This window comes from Scomber japonicus, chromosome 17, assembly GCF_027409825.1.
Source record: "Scomber japonicus isolate fScoJap1 chromosome 17, fScoJap1.pri, whole genome shotgun sequence".
In the NCBI taxonomy this organism is placed as follows: domain Eukaryota; kingdom Metazoa; phylum Chordata; class Actinopteri; order Scombriformes; family Scombridae; genus Scomber; species Scomber japonicus.
This window is the reverse complement of record NC_070594.1, coordinates 12781490-12801582: the sequence shown is the minus strand read 5'-3', so window position 1 is coordinate 12801582 and position 20093 is coordinate 12781490. Positions and strand designations below refer to the sequence as shown.

Sequence of the window (20093 nt, the reverse complement as noted above, 5' to 3'; positions counted from 1 at the left end):
TATTTTTGGAGCTTGGACCATGGTAGGAGGAGCTAGAGATGGGAGAGTGGGAGTGAATGTAGGGAAAGCAGCATTCAGGTCCAATACGGCTGCGTCTTCCCAGCACACCCTCAGCATCTAACGCCTCAGGGTAGAGAAATTATTGGCTCAGAGTGTCTGAGTAAACACAGACTCTTACACAGATAATAGTGCCGACTGCCACATGCTCTGAGCATGTATGCTCTCACATTCAGAATACCGTTAAATAAATCCCTTAATCTTATTATGATGTTGATATTGGGTGCAGATCTGTACATTGTCTCAAATATTTTCTGTTTAATATTAAGTCTCAAGTCAAAAACAAACTCAGACGGGTGCTGAGTGGCACACCACTGACAGTTGTGGTGTGGAGAGGAACAGACTCAAGCTGGAGTCTTTCTTCTCATGCTGTTTTCTCTTTCTATTTGATCATCTAATACTGAGATTTAAAATCAGCTTTCTGCTCCTGTTCTCAGCTTTATCTATGGTTTACCAAAATACCACAAGTCAGTCCACAGTATAGATTACATTTACTGTGACTTTCACATGGTGCTATGGTATAGAAGCTAGATATATAATTGATCATTCTCCTTCCTTTCTTTCTTCTGTCTGTCCATTTCTCTGGCAGGTCCAACCTGGGCAGCACCGTTAGCAGCAGTGAGCCAGCCCAGTCTCCTGCCCCACACCTACGGCCTCCCCCAGCCACCCTCCTTCAACCACAGCGTGACTGTGCAGTCACCTATCATAGGAGTAACCCCATCCATCCAGGCACCAGTGCCCCCGCAACACCCCCTCATGACTGCCCACTTCCAAATGACGTCACAGTCGACTCAGCAGCCACCCTCGATGGTGCTGAGCATGCCCAGCCAGCCTCCGTACCCCTCAGCTCAGCCCACAGTTGCACCATCCGCCCTTTCTGCCCAAGCCAACCATGTGGTTCATCCTAACCCTCACAGTGTGATGGGCAACGGCCACTTAACCTCTCACCCTGGCCTCATACAGCCCCCCACCCTGCCTCTGACCAATGGACAGGCAGCAGCACAGGCCCAGTCCACAGCTGCAGACAATCAGGATGGTCTTAACGGGCTGCAAATGCTGCGGACAGTCGGGATGGGGAAATACGAGTTCAGTGACCCAGGACATCCTAAAGGTAAGCAGAGACAGCCTCAGCTGATGCAATCTGTTCAACTGGATTTTTTTTGTTTTGTTTCTTTTTAGTCAGTTTCTAGCAGATATGGAACCTGTCATGACTAACTTTCAAAGGCTAAATCAAAGCAGATCTGTTCAGCTGGCAACCCAGGCTCAGAAGTGAATCCAAGCTGGGGAGGTGTTGGGTATTAAATCAATGTACTCTGAGCTCTCTATTCCTTGTGACCTCCCGTTATGTGGGCCGTGCTGGAATGAAACACACGGGCCTCTGCCTCCTCTCTGTGTACCAGAGCCGTTTCAGATGCCAGCAGTCATAAACAAGGCCGCAAACACTCAAGCAAGGGGTTGTTAAAATACAACTTGGCAACCAGAGCCAATTCACTTCGCAACTGCTCCAAGGTCACAAAGAACAGAGTTACACCTAAAGTAGCCGTGAGATGGCTGCTTCTAAAACTTGTAATAGCGCTTATAGTGAATTCTTTGGAAAGAACATGTTGTACAAATCTCAGGCTACTATACAACCACAGACTTTGTACAGTTGTGCTCTGAAATTGGTTAAAGTGTGTCAGGTTTATCTTTTCACTGCTCCTAGCTGCAATACTCACAAGGCCTACTAAACACGAGGCAGGAAGAGCTTTCAGCCCCTGCCCTCACATCTCTCTCGAATCGTTTGAAGCCTTGTTGACTTGTGCTGTGTTTGTGAAGGTGCTTCACAGCTCCGGCTCATGCCTGAGTCTGCAAGCCGTAAATTGGTGTTTGGTTTAACCTTGGAGTTTATGACGCAGGGCGCTAGAAACAGATGTTCGCAATTCCCCGACCAATTTTCACATTTAATGAAGCTTTTAATTTAGGTTTAGATTGTTTTCTTTTTCCTGACTCATTTTGATCAATAAAATGTGTGCAAATGAACTTGTAGATTGCAAAAAAGCAATTATTCTGCGGGCTGCTTGCGATACAATGAAATGAGACTGCAGGTAGAATTGGAAATGGATAATTAGACAGGCTCGTCAGCTTGGTCCAGTCTCTTTGGAATGAGAGCTTTTTAGCTTCTGCTGTGTTGGATAGACTGTCGTGATCCATTAACCATGCACATGTCAAAATGTATTGACCTTCTTCAAACAGGCCAAGAAAAGGGTTTAAGTGGAATTACAGTATTCATACGACTCAATTTTTTAAACGGAAATTACACACTATACATATGTGAAAATGAAGCAGCAGAAACAGTGTTGCTGCTATTCATCTTATGATAAAGTTGATGTATTCAGTGTGTATGGAGGTGTCCCTGTGTCAATTTCCAGACATTATACACACTTGAAATCTTGTATAGACCTCTCTGAAGGTCAAACTGGAAATAGAGGCACTTGAGTCTCACATCTCCTCAACCATTTTAGCTGTTTTCATCCCTGCTTGCCATTAAATAGACATTACTAAGCACGTCATTGGGGTAATGTCACAAGGACAGTGGAAATAGGTAAAATGTTGAGCACCAGTGAATTAGCAGCCGTGGTGTTCTTCAGCAGCACTCCTGAGCGGCGAGGCAGACCTCTTTGCTGACAAGAACACTTAACATTGCAGCCGTAATCACAACAGTGCCACCCCAGCCACCCTGCCCTCAGGCTCTGCCCACTGCTGTCGTTCTTTCTGTGCTTTTCTGTCTTTCTGATTATCTCTGTCTGTCACTTCCTGTCTCTTTCTTCCTCTCCCTCGCTTCCTTCTGCTTTCTCGCTCAAGTTACAAATCCCGAGCTCCCACAGGTCTTATGCATTCTGTTTTAAATCAATTAACGCTCCATATCAAATTTGGCAAGGGTCCTGCTGTCCTACTGTAGTGGCATAGTGGTAAAATATGGAGGGTTAAGTTCTTGCAACCTGCATTCTGGCTCACCTCTGTTACAATTACCTTGGAATGCTATGAGAAAGAGAGAGAGATTTTTATTTTTATTTTTTTAGATGAAAATAAATAGAAGTAGTTTCTGTGCAAAGCAGACACAGGTTAGGGGTCGGTGTCTTTGCAGCCCTCTAATGGCTGAGATGAGGATAAGAGGGTTGGCAAGTCTGATCCCAGAGCAAAGATAGTGAATTTGACACATCTAAACATAAAAGCAAGTTACAAAACATCCACACACAGACATGCTCTATCGTATCTATCGTATCTATCGTATCTATCGTATCTATCGTATCTATCGTATCTATCGTATCTATCGTATCTATCTATCTATCTATCTATCTATCTATGTATCTATCTATCTACACACACACATATGCTTTGTCCTCAAAAATGTATATTGGCGCCCACACTCACACTGTCCGACTGGCTGACATGTGGAAGACTTCAATTATCATCCTGATGGAGGTCTCAAAAGTAACGTGGTCAATGGAAACTTGGTATTTTCCTTGTTAACAATTCTGGCCTGTTCAGTAATGATTATTGACATGACAGTTGGTCAGTTTAAATACTAAAACCACTACTTAAGTGATTTTGTCAGTGCATAGAAAAAAGTTTGAGCCTCCAGCTACAATGCTGGTAAGCGCTGATGTGAAGAGGAGGTTTTGTGGCTCCTGATGGCAAAGGCCTGGATCTTGGAGGAGCTGACAGAGCTCTTCCTCCTTAATCCAGCTGCACAAGAGGCCACTGTGTGTATGTGTGTGTGTGTGTGTGTGTGTGTGTGTGTGTGTGTGTGTGTGGTGTGTGTGGTGTGTGTGGTGTGTGTATGTGCGTGTGTGTGTGTGCGTGCGTGTGCGTGCGTGTGCGTGCGTGTGCGTGCGTGTGCGTGCGTGTGTGCGTTCATGAATGTGTGTGTGCGTTCATGAATGTGTGTGTGTGTCTGTACGACTTCTTGGGTGTGACTGCATGGATGTTTTGTCAGATGTCAGCCTCACAGCCTTAAAGCCAAACACCACAGTGACAGAAATCACACTCCGTGTTTGATTTGGCTTTGCCTTCAAAGGGAGCAATTTGTCTTCGCTCTGCATCAGTGGGCACATCAACAACTGTGTGTTCCTCTCTTAGCGTGTGTGTCTTTCTAGGTGTCTTTCTGTATTTCTGTTTACATTACATACCATGTGTATTTGTGTGTGTTTGTGTGTGTTTGTGTGTGTTTGTGTATGTCGGTGTATATGCCTTATTTGTGTGTGTGTGTGTGTGTGTGTGTGTGTGTGTGTGTGTGTGTGTGTGTGTGTGTGTGTGTGTGTGTGTGTGTGTGTGTGTGTGTGTGTGTGTGTGTGTGTGTGTGTGTGTGTGTGTGTGTAAAGATTCACACTGAGCAGCTTGAAGGCAGCTTTAACCTCATCACCTACTGAGATATGCCAGTCACCAGGCTGTGATCTGCCTACCTGGTTTCTCCAACCACAGCAGGGCTTTTCATAATACCTGCCTGTCATAGTGTACAAATCAAACTCCACATCCTCTTGCCAATTGTTAATTTCCTTCACACCACCCACTCCTTGCTCCTTTCTTATTGTCTTCTCTTTGTTTCTCTGTACTGCGGATTTTATCAGAATCAACACAGAATCTTGGCACACTTTAGTAACATCTGTAGCTTGAGTCACAGCGATCGGGTTTTGTCAAATGTGGGAATACAGGATAACTGACATTGTTGTTAAAAAGGACAATAACAAACAAAGAATAGGACACAGAAGCAGGGAGTAGAAGAGATGGATAGAAAGAGAGGCTGAACATGAGAGAGAAGGAGATACTGAGAGCGGAGTCAGTGTGTGTCTATTGACCAAGTCATTAAAATCGATGGCTGTCCTGATGAATATCAGCCAGGGGAAGCAAGTGCCAAGCTCAGCAGGGACTCGCTCACTGCAAACGTGATTGACTGACACAACTGAAAAACACATTATCAAAAGGAAGTTGTGATTTCCACATATCTAAGCCTGTTTTAAAGGTTACTGCTGTTACCCATGCCAGCCACTCAAATAGTTTTTTTGATATTATTTTTCCAGCTTGGCATGAACTGAGAACTGAGATGACTGTTAGTAGCTGTGTTGCGGTCATGCAGCACACTGTGATGCTGAAAGCGATGCTGTTTTTGCTGGCAAATGCCTAAAAAATAAGGAGGAGATGAACCGTCCCTGCATGTGTTGGAAGCCTCAGTTCAGATTGAAGTTTGGGGTCACAGACTGATATGTCGGGCCACCTGCTGCTGGACTGAGCATGTGCTGCAGCTCCTCGCCCCTTTCTCTCATGTCAAACATCATTTTAACGCTTCCTTCTACTTCACTGGCCTTTACCGGTGCCATTCTCTCTCTCTCACACGCACACAGACGCACACCGGTAGAGATGCACATATGCACACAGACGATCACATGCATAAATGCACACTAGGAAGGAACACACACACACACATACACACACACACACACACACACACACACACACACACACACACACACACACACACACACACAAACACATAGACGTACTCCTCCACTGTTGCACATACCCAGCAACACCAAGCCTCCTCTCTGCCCAGGAAGTTCATCTTCCAGTCAGCTCACATCAGCCATCATCTGGGGACCGAGCAGCTCTGGAGCCGCTAGTGAATGCAATTAAGATGCCTTGCTGAGTTAAGATCAGTGTTTTACTTTTCTACGGCGAGGCTGGCGCAGCTTCACATCCATCGCCAGCTATTCTTCCTTATCTGCCTTATTCAAACTTCGGTCTCAATAAGATTTTAATTATATATTCATTTTTATTTACTTTTGGGCCAAGCATATTGGAACTGCAGCATCTCTGCCCACTATTGGTTCTTTGCACATAATTGCTGCGATATTGCCACTAACTGAGGAAATTATAGATCACAAATAAGCAAGATAGCAACTGTTTACAAGGGCAGGCTGTATGTGGGGGTGCTGCTTATTTAAGGGAAATGGGTGCTTGTTTCATTGATTTATCACACCTTGACATGTAACTACTGACGAGCTGTTTTAGAAGGTTATTTCTACCTTGTTGCTGGTTTATGATGTAACTGGATGTAATAATAAGGTTTTTAATTCTTAAATGTGCTGTGCAGATGGCATAACTTTGGAAATATTTGTTGATGGACTTGAGTAAAGTACATATAGCTATTAAATGGACATAAAGCATACGGCATAAGCAGTCATATTAGTGATGCATAAATATTCATTTTGACTCAAACGCAAAAATATACTGCTGGCAGGACAGATCGTTCAAACCAGTCATTAAAAATACAGTCAGTTTGTGATAGCCACACTGAGACCATTAATCATAGCAAGCACATTAATTAAACCCTCCCCTCTCCTTTCTCTCCCTCTTTCTGTGTCTCACTTTCTCTTTCTACTTGATGGAGTGCAGAGGATCTTGACTGCATCCATATTGCAAATTATACAAAAGTATGCCTTTCACCGAGACAAATATACTGAATCTGGTGTAAGAGTTGTAGGGCTCTTTTTTTTCACTTCCAATATGCTGACTTGGATCAGCGTCTGTGGAATAAGCAGTGGCAAATTAATTAAAGTCACTGTTGTGTTGTGCTGGGCGATTATCTTAAAGCTATCCACATCAGGATTAGCTAAAGCAGAACTAGGGTTATTATGATTCCAAAACAGGCTTAAGTTGGAATATGAAATGCATGGATTTTAAAGGACCAGTGTGTAATATTTAGTGGCATCAAGCATTGAGGTTGCAACCAACTGAATACCCCTCCCCCTCTCCTTCCAAGCGTGTAGGAGAACCTACAGCGGCTGCAAAACTCAAAAGAACAAGGCCCCTTGCTAGAGCCAATGTTTGGTTTGTCTGTTCTGGGCTATTGTAGAAACATGATGGTGCAAGATTACAGGCTCCATGAAAAAGGACCTGGCCCCTATGTAGATATAAAGGGCTCATTCTACAGTAATGAAAACACAATGATTGTTATTTTCATAGGATTATAAGACAATTAAAACATACTTATAAACATTATATTCAATTACTAAAATACTAAATACGACACACTGGACCTTTTTAAAGGATTTTCTTTCTCTCACTCTCATAGCATTCCTCAAATCAAAGTAGTTCTACTGGAAAACGAAATTCACAGAACCTGGGAATATTGCAAATAATTAATGCAGTTGAAATTTATTCCGATCACTGTGGACTCAGTATGTGCAGGTAATTAAAATGAAAAACTCTTAAATGAATACATGCAGTACCTCAGTGATACGGCTTATACGTAACCTTGGAACATGAGTCCATATGGGGGCCTACATATTAATGATATTGATTCAAACATCTCATTTCCATTTTCCGTGTTCAAATCACTAATCAAAACTCACCTTTTTCCGAACTGCTTTTAATGTGTGACTAATGTTGTGTGTCATTTGTCTTTAGGGTGTTTTCTATGATGCTGATGATATATAGACCTGAAAATTGTTTTATACAAAAACACATCATCATTATTATGATTATGATTATTTTAGAATAGGAGGAGCAGTCTGGAGACCACTGCTCTTCTGGGCAGATATGGCAGTAGTTACAGTACCTGACACTGTCTCTTTAACTTTGCTAAGGATGGCTTCCATTGAGATGTCTAACAGTTTCTAGTACGGATCGGCCTCTCAGGAGAGAGCAAAAAGAAGAGGGAGGGAGGAGAGGAAACGTGAGGTGAGCAGCAGCAGCGTGTAATAAGCGGAGGAAGGAAAGCTGCTCGCCCTCGTTCTTTCTCTCCCTCGTTATCGTATTTTAAAGGAGAGGAGCCCCGCCAGGAGCCCCATACATTATATCCCACCACAGTTAATATAGGGACGGCGGATAGCTCATTAAGATTGATCATTCCTCGTCCACCTCCTCCATGCAGAACGTGGCTCCGGCTTCATTAATCACCGGGATTTCAAGATAAAGCTCAGTGGCGGCACAGTCGCAGAACCTAGAGCCTGACAGCCCGGCTGCTACATGCATAATCACAGACGCAGTGCAGCCAAGGAGCAGTCGCCCGGCTCCCTGCCACGCTAGAGGGGGCAACGTATCTACGCCTCCCTCCCTCCTCCATCCTCTCTTAAACCTATACTCTCCTCCCCACCTGTCCTCTTCACTGCAATTGTCTGTCTGTTCCTTTCACTCAGTTCCACTCCCACCCCCGACATCACCCCTCCTATCCTGTTGTCTCTCAGTCAACCCCTCCCTCCCCCAATCTTAGCATCCACCTGCTTCCCATACCCACTTTTTCCCCCCTCTTTCCTCTCTTTTCATCCACTCGAGTCCCTTCTCTTTTATTCTCTCTCCCTCCCATCTTCTGCATCTTCCTTCCTCACTACCTGCCACCTGTTCCACTCTTTTTGAACTTCTCTCTCTTCTTCCATGTTTTCTCTACTTCACTGATGCTGGAGTTATTAGCCATTTATCTAATAGCCTGTTTTTTTGTGTTAGTCCAATAATACCTCAGTTTGCAAAGTGGCAGTGTAAAATTTAAGAGAATAAAGAATTGAAGAGAGGGAAAAGCATAAATTGCTCATTTGTCTCTGACAGACAAATGGCTGTTATGATCTGAAACGCCCAATCAAAGTGCCTCCTTGGCCTTATTACCTTCACAAAAAGTTTTGTGTGTGTGTGTCCAGGGGCTCAGCTAGGTGGTAGAGAATCATAAACGATAAATATTTCATTTGAAATTTTTATGACTCTTAATTTCATCATCTGTGTTTGCAATATAAGACCTGAAAAAGGTTCAGTGTTAGAGCTGCAATGAAAGAAAAAGGACTGAGAGAGTTTAACTCCGAGGTCTGCCCGATTCAGACCCACTGAGGTTTTTGTTCATGAAGTCAACAGAATTTCAGCTCAACCGTTTTATATGTTTTAAAAAAGGAGGATCTAAACACTAATGTATTGAATTTCAGTTTGCTACCTAAGTCATCACCAAGTCTATGTTTACAGTTATTCCATTGCTATTATAGTGAAGGTTACAAGGTCAGTTTCTTTCTACTGTCACACTTTCGAAAGATTTCTTTATTTGTATGATTATTTCACTGTGACATAACCTTACCCTTTATTGTATTACAAAATAATAATAATAATGATAATAATAAGCAAATACAAAATATGATGAGTTCTATGATTTGCTTGGATTTTTGAGGCAGCGTGACACTCGGTTGCTCGGAGCCACGGTATTGTGCATTGAGTATTCTGGAGAGTACTTGGACTGGAACAGTGCCATTTCCCTACATGAAACATCCACTGCCCTTAGTTATGTGTGAGCAAATTGATTTGTGTGTAAAGTAGTGTCAAAGTGAATGGAGCTTACACCCTCAAATAGGCCTGCATTTTAAACACCTCGTGTCACAGACTATCTGATATGACGGGATTAATTGCCACAAGTCAAATGTCAATGTGTTATTCTGCACATCAGCAATGAAATAGGCAGCAATGCATTATCAATGAGGCCGAGTGTAAACACAGCAGATGTTACCAGGAAGCCAGTCAATAGCGGATGTTTCTCTCTAATGAGAGGGCGTAATTGCAACAGGGAGGGAACGCAGTATCCAAAACAGCAGCAGATGCGCCACAGCGTCTCAGCAAGAAACTCCAGAAGTTGTTCGGCAGTATTAGCTCGCTAATATTCACTGTGTGTTCACTTATCTGAGTGGATAGTCAAACTTTCCCTTTACCCAGAAACTTTTAAATGGGTTTGATAATGCATTCAGGGCATCTAATAAATACTAATGACAAGACCAGACATTAGCAGGAATGGCTCCTCTCTCCAACTCATTATTCTACAGGGTTAGCAACAAGCTTAGCATGTGAAGACATACAGTATAATTCTTTTGTGACATAGACAAATGATAATGGCCTGAATTGCAATCAAGATATCTTTTTAGGCTAGTGGTGCACTCTGTAAGCTTGATAGACTTAAAGTATTCCCTAGCAGTAAAACAGAACACACTGGCTTGCTGAAATGGCACTGGGCCACTTCCCTATTAAGTTTACAGCATGTGCTTGGTTGCTAGAGGCTGCAGCTCTGAATTGTGGTGTTGATTATCATCGTTATTCCGCGACAATACTCATCGTATCCATTCTCCTCTCTTGGAACGCTAAATACAGATATTGTTTACTTATGTAATGCAGCTTGTTGGAGCGCTGGATTTAAAAAAATGTCAGAATTAAACTTCAATTACAATCTAACAAGGATACATCAGCCACACATAAGCACTGGAGTATTCTGGCCAAAATCTGAATTTGTGAAGTGGTCCAGTCACATAATAGATTATTTTCTATCCCAAGAGAGAGACAGGCAGACAGAAAAGGAGGGAAGGACTGAAAGAAAAGAGAGAGCAAAAAAAAAAAAAGAATAAAAAAAATCTGATGAAATGCAAAGATTACGCGCCTGACTCCACAGTAGGCTCAGAGCTCATCTCAGGTGTGCAGTCTGCTGAAAAGACTCCCACATACAACCTAACCCCACCACTAACCTTTCTGCTTGGGCTACTATGACTCTTACAAAGTTACCCAGTAAACACACATTGTCTACAGGGGGAGATGTGACATTTATCTTAAGCTGCATGGGTGGCATGAGACTTTTTTGCTTTGTTTTTTCTGTGCGTGTTTTTTGGTGCATGGTTGTGTTGTCTTGCTGTTTAGGGGTCAACTTGGGAGAAATGTAGCCCATAGAGGCTAGTAGTATACCAATGTGCAAAGCTTGTAAAGAATGTAGACAAACCACACTCATAAACACGGTCGAGGTGTAAGACAAGCTGGACAGCATATCTACATTCTCTCACACATACACTGGCATCTGTGCTCAGCCACCAGTACATGCCTGCTTCCTGAATGTGAAGGGTAGAAGAGTGCTTGGCACAGCTGAAGCTGTTGGTTCCAGGCAGCCGTTGGAAGCAGCGGAGTAGTAGAAGTAACATTAAACTTTTCATCAAGTAGAGCACTTAGTTTAATTTTAGGTCTATTTGTACTATAAATATTCTTAAAGGTAAAACGAATTCACAGCTTTCCTTAAAGGGGCGTGCACATAATTGGCCTCGTTGACTAATAAGTGCATATACATTTTTTAACTTTGCGCACAAAATGAGTGTGAACGCAGAATTACCGCTGTATTCAAGACGCATGCGCACCCAACGTATGTTAGTGAATCAGAATCTAAATTAAAAGGCACATTCTAGCTATCAGTAATTAGCATACTACCACATCACCATTTCTCTATAGGGATACTTTGTTGGAGTGCAAAGAGGATCATGATGGTAAACATGTAGAAAAAGCTTCTCTGTTACTGAATTGCAAACAATACTTTGAGAGGCAGCAGCCAGAAAAGGCAGATTTGGCTGGTAAACATGTCATTGGCACAGCCACTTGGAGCCAGATTGTGAATCCTGTATACAGTCTGCATAACTGTTGTACCACTACCAGGCAGTACCTCCCTTACAAAATAAAAAGTTGGTAGATGTGTAGATATTTGAAATTGATCGTAATAAATCTCCATTGCTGTGCCAGGTGCACATCATGTTTCGTTTCTGTCCATAACGGGCTATGATGTAGTGAAAGCAGAATGCCGCTCCCTGTGCCACTACTGACCTGTCAGGCTGTGTGGAACACTGAGCAGGCTGCCAGTTAACCAGCTGCATATATCACGGTCAAATCTGATGGGGGGAAATTAATCGCTGTCACATTCCAATTTGGAAATTCTGATATAAAAGCTGTTGTTATCCAAAAGTGGAAACAGGCCAATTTTATTTTAATTTGTATTCATAATTTCAATACATTTACGCTGATGATGATTTATGGATTATAACATATTAGCTTCTAATTTCATAATTAGTAAATAAACTATATTATAAACAGTTTGCCCAATTTTTTACATTTTTTTAATTTTTTATAATTGTGGTTCTAATGTAGTGTTTACAGTGAATGAATATTGACTATATCATTTTGTTAAGACCATGGGTTGTTTATGATTTGTGTATACATGGTCAAAGGCAGTTATAAATTTATATAAAATTTACAAATTTAGGCGGGAACGTACTAATGATTCCTGGATTTGTGCTTAAAACATTTGTACACACAGTTTGAGAACAGAGTTGTGCGTACGCGCTATTTGTGAATGAGACCCATTGTCTGTAGAGCACGGTTGCATATTCATAGACGGGAGGCCTGGGTCTTTGTCCTGCTCGCAGACCTTTGATAACCCAAAGCAGTGTTTGTGAGCTTCACTTGGAGAGCTGTGTTTTTTTTATGTCAGGAAATAAAATAGACCCTCAGCAAAAATATATCCTTATAGAGGCTATGTCAAAGTTATGGAAAGCTACTCTGTGCTGTAATGACAGAAGAAAATATTCACATTTTTTCTTTTTAGATTTTGAGGTACAGATGGTGGTGGCAGAAACTAGGCATGTTAGTTGGACTTTTGGACCCAATTTGCAAATATGTGGAATCAGAACAGCAGGATTATTGCAGTAATATGCTCTGCTGCCCCACAGTACACCTTCTAATAATAAAGTAATGTCCCTTTAATCACTGATTCAGATCTCTGCAATGTGTCTTGTGGAAATGCCATTGCTCTTCTATTGCTGCAATGTACAAAGGTGCTTACTGAATGCTTAAATATGATTATTAAAGGCAATTCTGTGGAGAGTTTAAACAGATTGTTGTTGTGAGTGTTCTCTGCCACTGCCTGAGGGTGATAAAGCACCTCAAGTTTCAGTCAGGTGAAAACTCAGTCTTTTGATGATGAAATGCCAGAGTGGACAGACTGCCCGACTGAGGGCTTGAAGACAGCTTTGGTATTTGTTGTAGCTATGATGTTGCGGTTTAAGGTCAAGTCTCTTTCTCTGAGTGCTTGGAACAGATGTGTTACCTGCCATAGATTGTAAAGCTCTCGGCTGCTCCTGTGAGTAGGCCTCAAACACATTAATTACTCACAGGCAGAACTTCATGCTCGAAAATATCTTGGGTGCTCAGTCAACCCTCCCAAGGTGAAGTGCAAATGAAACATAGTTTGAACAGATGCTCTGTGAAAGGTTGTATTCACATTGATACACAAGAGCTGTGTCCAGATGATTCATTTCACTCAATTAGTCTTGTTTTTCCACCGGGATTTATAATGTGGGTTAGATACAACGCTGCCCCTTGCAGTAATTTATATGAAATAGTAACATAGCAATTTAATTAAAAGGGAAGATGGAGAAGTGTTGCACACCCACTCATTTCTAATCAAATCCCCTCCAAGAATACAGTATGCTATCTGCACCAGCCAGTGCTTCCTCACAAGCACAATATTGTTATTATGATTATTCTCTTATGACATTGTCTTGCCTAAAGTCGAGTGTGTGTATTGTGTATTTGTGTTTAGGCATATTTGCATGTGTGTGTTAGTCCTGCATATGTATGGCTGTATGTGTGTCTCACAGCGCCTGTGTGTCTTTGCACAATGACAATGTCATTCGTTGTGGGGCAAATGAATTACTCAACCCAGAGCTGAGTTTGACAGTGACGTCTTCCATAATGCTAAAGCAGAATGTTTGCAAAGCTGTGATAGGGCACAGTCTTTTACATTTTCATGTGGCATACTATTAAAAAAAAATCCATATGGGCAACTTGCCTTTGTGGCACTATGACAAATAAGCAATTCTATAAATGCAGAGCTTAAGTTTGGCCTGAGCAGTTAAAAATTGAACTTTTTGAGTGACCCAGTAGCTAAATGGTCACTGCACATGCCACATAACCGAAACATCCCTGGTTCGATTCAAGCCAAGGACCTTTGCTGCATGTCATACCCATCTCTCTCCCGTTGTTTCCTGTCTGCCTCTTCACTGCCCACCATCCAATATAGGCAAAGTGCCAAAAAAAATCTTTACAAAAGCTTGCACGCCTGCATTCCTAAAGCATTTTATCTCTGTTCCCAAAAGCAGTTCTTGTTAGAAGTAAGGAGTTCTTGGATTCTCCTTATAACAAGGAATTTTTGGCTATTCTAATTCTACAATTCTACAATAAGGAGTTGGGAGCTCAATATTAAAACCATTTATAATTAATTGTGATTCACCAGTTAATTATTAATTCACTGTAGTAATTGACATCCGTTTGTTAATGTGTGAAAAATTTCAGGGCATTTGTGGAGCTGTATCGCTTTATTTCAATGAGTCATTTGCACAATGCTCAGAGTAATGAAGGAAACATACATTTTCCACTCAGGGGTTGTTGCTATGGAACAATAAGGCAGCTGCCTCTTGTGGATGTAAAGATGTCTGTTGGCCATAGACACATTTTAAGAGCATCTTCTATTCTGACATCTAGTTTGATTGTTTATTACATATATTTAAATACAATCTCTATATATTCTATATTCTTGGCTTTTTGTTATGAAGTCCTATTGTAATATGTGAAATTGGCTGCTCTGTAATTGGCTGTCATTTCCCAGAACTGCAATTGGCTGTCAGTTGCCCAATTGGAGACAACATCCCCACTGCAAACTCTGTCTGCTTTCAGTGGCAGAAAAACAGAAAAGCGATTATATGTCTGCAACTTATCATCAAAGCAGTTCATTTAACTTAAGTCATCATTATTAGTTCATTCAGTGTTCATCACATCTCATTTGTCCATCTTTCTTGTCCCACTCTCTTTGTTTTGTGAACTTTTATTATTAAGTTAAATTGCATTATACACTTTACTGTTTATGCTGAGCTGACAATAACAAACAAATTGAATTGTGAATACATTTTCATTTGGACAAATTCATATTAAGCTGCCTTCAGTGTGCTGTTGGAAACATCCAAATGTTTAGTTCATAATGCATGAACGAGCAAGCAGGTAAAAATACATTTGGGATATTCTGTGATGTTCAGGTTAATTAGGTTTGACATTTACGACACAGCATAAAAAATAAATAATTTTTTACTTAAATTTGAAACTTTCTCAGAAATTGGCTTTTTTGGTTTGTTTGTTTTAAAATCTATTTGATGTGTGCGTGGGAGCTTATTGAGAAGCTGTGTGGTGGATGTGAAGAATCTGTGTTACTCTGACAACTTATATCCATATGTAGTGATGTAGTAGTGATGGGTACAGTATCGTTACGACTTCATCGATACTGCTTTTCAGTTCGGTTCTTTAACAGTACTCTTATCGGTTATTTTTCGTTATAAAGTAATTGCTGTTTTGAGAAATATATAATATTATATTATATAAAAATATTTAATATTTGTAAATTCAATAAATGCTTGTTTTATAACTATTTACAGTTAGCGTATGTTTTTCTGTGTGTGTGTGTGTGTGTGTGTGTGTGTGTGTGTGTGTGTGTGTGTGTGTGTGTGTGTGTGTGTGTGTGTGTGTGTGTGTGTGTGTGTGTGTGTGTGTGTGTGTGTGTGTGTGTGTGTGTGTGTGACAGAAAGCAGAGACAATGTGACCAAAAATTACACTGAAACATAAAAAAATACAGATGAAATAATTCACCATCCTGCGTTCTTGAAATTTTAGAACCAGTTCAAATCGAGAACTGGATTTCAAGGGCTTAAATAACTTAAATAAATAGTTGAAAGACATTTAATGGGAGCTGTGCGTGTTAGAGCAAAGCGTGTGGATGTCAAGCCCATCAAGATTCACCCACTCTAAGAATAAAATCATGGTAAGTCTAAGCAGGCAATTCTTTATGTGGAACTGTCATCAGCTTAGCCTATATTTGGGGAATTATGAAAATTATTAGATAGTCCCGTGATAGACATACACCAAGTAGCTTCATAGACAAAACAGATGGCGAACATTAAGTTGGCACTAAGCTATTTTCCACCTGTAAAATGGTTAAACATGAAAACACTGTTTCCATTTTGGTGTCCTTGAATGCGTGCCTGGGTGTTTTATTTCAGTGATGCTTGATGAAGATATAGTTGGTCAGGTCTGTCACATTAGTAGGTTAGCACCATATTGACTTTCACATTTTGAGCAAGTTAAAGAACAGGGTTCAAAAAGAGCTTAGGAGGAGTGCTGAACTCCTCGTGTCAAACAGCTATAAAGGGACCACACGCGCACACACACACACACACACACACACACACAGAAAAGTGGGTCTCCAGGAATATAAATCTATACACGTCTTTGATGATGTGGGTTGGATCTTGCTAGTATTGAAGTCAATCTAATATACACCTATATCTTATATGCTTTTGGCTTAAGTCTACTTGGCTCTTGCATTCATGTGACTTGAGCAGGTGACATATATTGGTGCAATCAGTATTACATCTGTACACCCTAATTAAGACTTGCTTTTAAGTCAGAACATGGTTTCTAGACATGTTCATTAATGAAGACTTTGGATCACCTCGAATTCTCTCTTGGAACATTTTAATTGGAAGTGATAATAGGCAGTATGACTTGACATATATACATAAAACTTTTTTTTTTTTTGTTTAAAATTCTTTCAGCCGGAATAAACTCTATTTTCCCTCTGAATGATTTGGAACAGAAGTCATGTCCCAGTTATTCTTCTGGAGTTATTCCTGTGGTGCATCTGTGGCTCGCTCTACATTGATTTACAGAGAGAAAAGATAGATGTGCACGACTGTTCTCTTTTGTTTTTGTCACTTACTAGTGTGAAATGGAGAGTCATCTGTCTATACCTGCCATAAAACAAATCTATAATTTGAAATATTCATTTAGAAACTGACAAATGTAATTCAAAGTTTAGCTCAGGTACTTCAATGACCAGTTTTCTATTTTTTCTTACAGCTGTCAACTAAATCAAAGGCTACACAAAACACTTTTCATAACTCTAAATGAATGGAATTTGAAATGTTCTGACACTAATAACATTATTAAAGAAAAGAAAAATCCTGCATGCACATTCATTTATTATTACTTGTGATACACATAATTCTGAACCTACTGAAAAAAACTGTCCTTGTAAAAAAAAAAAAAAAAAAAAATCTGCTTTAAACTTGCATCAGGAGGTTACATGCATATTTAAACTGTAGATGCATTTAAACTGATCACAGCAATTAATATATATTGTCAATATTTGAAAGTGCCTCCATGTTCAAAAAGATTTCTTTGATGAAATGTTAACATGATAGGGAATGCCAAAAATGTTTTACTATTTTTTTTTTTGTTGTTTTTTCAGAAATCCTTGAGGCTCACTGCAGAGTTTCTTAGGCAACCATATCTCACAAAACCTCCACCACCCACTCTCTTACATTTTGTCAGTTTTGGAAGCAATCATTTATTTTTTTCCTCATGAACTGCAGTTGAAAATATCTGAGACTCCTGCATCAGCCTTGAACTAGATTATTTGAGTTGTAATGCCACAACTGAATCACTTAGTGTAAATTCAACCTCCTGTGAACTCTAATGTGCCTGACTTATTTCTGCTATGTGTCTTTAGAGGACGATCATAGGCAACTTTTTCCACTCCACTACATATTTAAAGAACGCAGCATTTTCTTTGTTTTAAACATAAACCAGACACTGAAGAAAGCGATATGACAGTGTGCTTGTTTGCTAGCTGCAGGAGTATCCTCTTGTTAAAGCCTGTTTGAGGGAGTATGACCGCATGTCACCTACTGTCCCCCCTACTTGGCTAATGAGAAAGCCCCCGCACCAGCTAGGACCAGAATCTTTCACACACAAACAGAAAGAACAAGACAACATTTCATGACATCCTGTCACAGTGTTACAGCAGGCCAACAGATGCTTCCAGGCGTCTCTTTGTTTATGTTGTTTCTCCTCCGAGCCTGTACTTGTATTTGCCTCGACTTTGTTCTACTAGTGCCAATTGTTTGCTTGTATGTGTGTGTGTGTGTAACTGTGTACGTGTGGATGCCTGACCCTTGTACCAGAGAGTATTCATAGAGGTTTAGTGTGCAGTGCAGGACAGAAAATCATTGCTTTTTGCCACTCAGGTCTTTTCTTGCCTGCCTATTGGAGAAGGCCACAAAGGCCCAGACAGCGTCTTTGAGGGGCACAGGTTCCTCACTCTCTTTTTTCCTCCTATTCATTTTCTCTGTCATAGTGCCTCCCCCCCTGGCTCAGGCCAGGCTGGTTGACAGGAGTGCTGAGGCTCAAACAGCTCAGCTCAGCAGATTCAAGCAGGGAAAAATAAAGCGTCCTCATCATGGACTATTCTCTAAGGCTCTATGGTGCCACTGCTCTCTTACAGACTGAAATCAGGACAGCTAGAGACTCAAGGGGTCTCGAAGATTTCTGATGCCTTGCATGAGCTGATTTGCTGGGAATAGGCACAAAGCAGTTGAGACGTCTCCAGAAATGAATGGTGGCAGTGATTGTTAGAGGTATGTTTTTAAAGATTGTTCAGAGTAATTGCAACTTGAAAATGACACAGACTGGATTGGATAACATGTGGGAGCTGATGGCTTTTGTCCACGTCAAGCATCGTTTGTACAGAAGATGGAATCTAGATGAGTGGCCTGATAGTGTTCATGACATTTTGCACCTGTTAAAGTCTGACATTTAGCCAACATGACTTTTGAAATGAACTGACCTGAGCTAAATGTGGTGGTGTTACAAAATAATGGATTATGAAACTTTCCTTTTGAACAATGGTCACCTCCTTTTTCTATTTTGTATTCACGAATATGACATAATTCATTTTCAGGGTGATTTTAAATATTGAAAACTAATTTTATTTTAAATATTCTGTGGAAAGCCACTCTTTAAGTGAAATGTGATGAGCTCTACTCAGTTGCTAGTTTAAAGTAAAATTTGTACCGGTGCATACAATACATAATATAAATACTAGCATGTAGTATATAAAAAAATATATATAAAATACTAAATAGGATAAAATATTAGGTAAACCATTTTAATAATATATTTAGGTGTTTAAAAAAGTAGGACAATATTTTTAGTTATTTTTTATACTTAATTGAAATATTTCATACATTTGAACAAAGGTTTAGAAATTAGACACCTAAAAACTACTCAGTGAAATAATTCCTAAAAATGTGCAGAAAATGATAATTTAGGGGAATCTTTTTTTTACATTAGTAAAATATCAAAATGTAATATAAACATTATTCAATTTGATTTGCAGTACATCAAATTAAATTTCAAGTCATTCATAATTCTGATTTCCTTTTACTCTCCATAGAGTTACCCGCCTTCTGTTTCTCTTGATTTATAGATTTATAGACTTTGGAGCTTAAATAAATTTCAGAAGAACTTAATTTTACTGAAAGTAGATGTGAAATGTTTGAGAGGATTTATGTTCGAGTTATTTCACAATTTCAGTTACACCTGCATGTCGTTATGTACAATGCAAAAACATTTTTTCCAGTCTTTTTTCTCACCAAGTACAAAAGGTCAAGAACATACAGGACATAGAGCTTTATGTTAGCTCAATACATTCTTTATTTCCATTTTAAACATTGTTCTGAGGGTCTTTTGACCTCATTTTAAATAACCATTTTTTACTGTAGCTGAATAGAAATAGGACATTTTGTAAGACATATATCCATCAGTCATACATTCCTTTAAGCATTTAGCACAAATTGAGCTTCAGAGCTGAAATGTGTTGTACTCGGGACTTGAGGTTGCAGAATAGAAAGATTACATTACCCAACAACTTATGCTTAAAGTTAACTTTTCACCACCTCTCATGCTATGAATGCTGTGTGTGGGTGTATTTAATGTGGCAGCCAGAAACAAGGTTACCATATAAAGTGTTTGCCTTATCAAAGCCAGCAGGGGAAATTAAGGTTTTTTATATGTCTATGCCCATGGCCAATGCTGTGATTTACATGTTTTGGATTATGTGACAAAAATAAGTGAATCCAAAATTAAAAACAGATAATTTATCCATCTTCATTCAGTGTTATTATGAGTGTGACACTTCACAGGAGAATAAATTCATCTCAAATCCACCTGACATTATCATATAGTGTTCTACTGTGGGATTGCAGGCCCTCTGCTCTCTGAAAGACATTTCTGGCTAGCCTAACACTGTGAGAGCTTTTTACTTGGAAAGAGTTCTTTTGTGTGCATTTATTATG

General features: G+C 40.2%; 1 protein-coding gene across 2 annotated transcripts in view; it reads left to right on the top strand.

Annotated features, from left to right (window-relative positions):
* LOC128376772 (kelch-like protein 29) overlaps positions 1-20093 on the top strand; it is a 211363-nt gene that overhangs the window by 118311 nt on the left and 72959 nt on the right. For both annotated transcript variants that reach the window (XM_053336620.1, XM_053336621.1), the window contains exon 5: positions 647-1168. In XM_053336620.1, coding sequence (XP_053192595.1) covers positions 647-1168 — 522 coding nt within the window. The remainder of the gene's footprint in view (positions 1-646; positions 1169-20093) is intronic.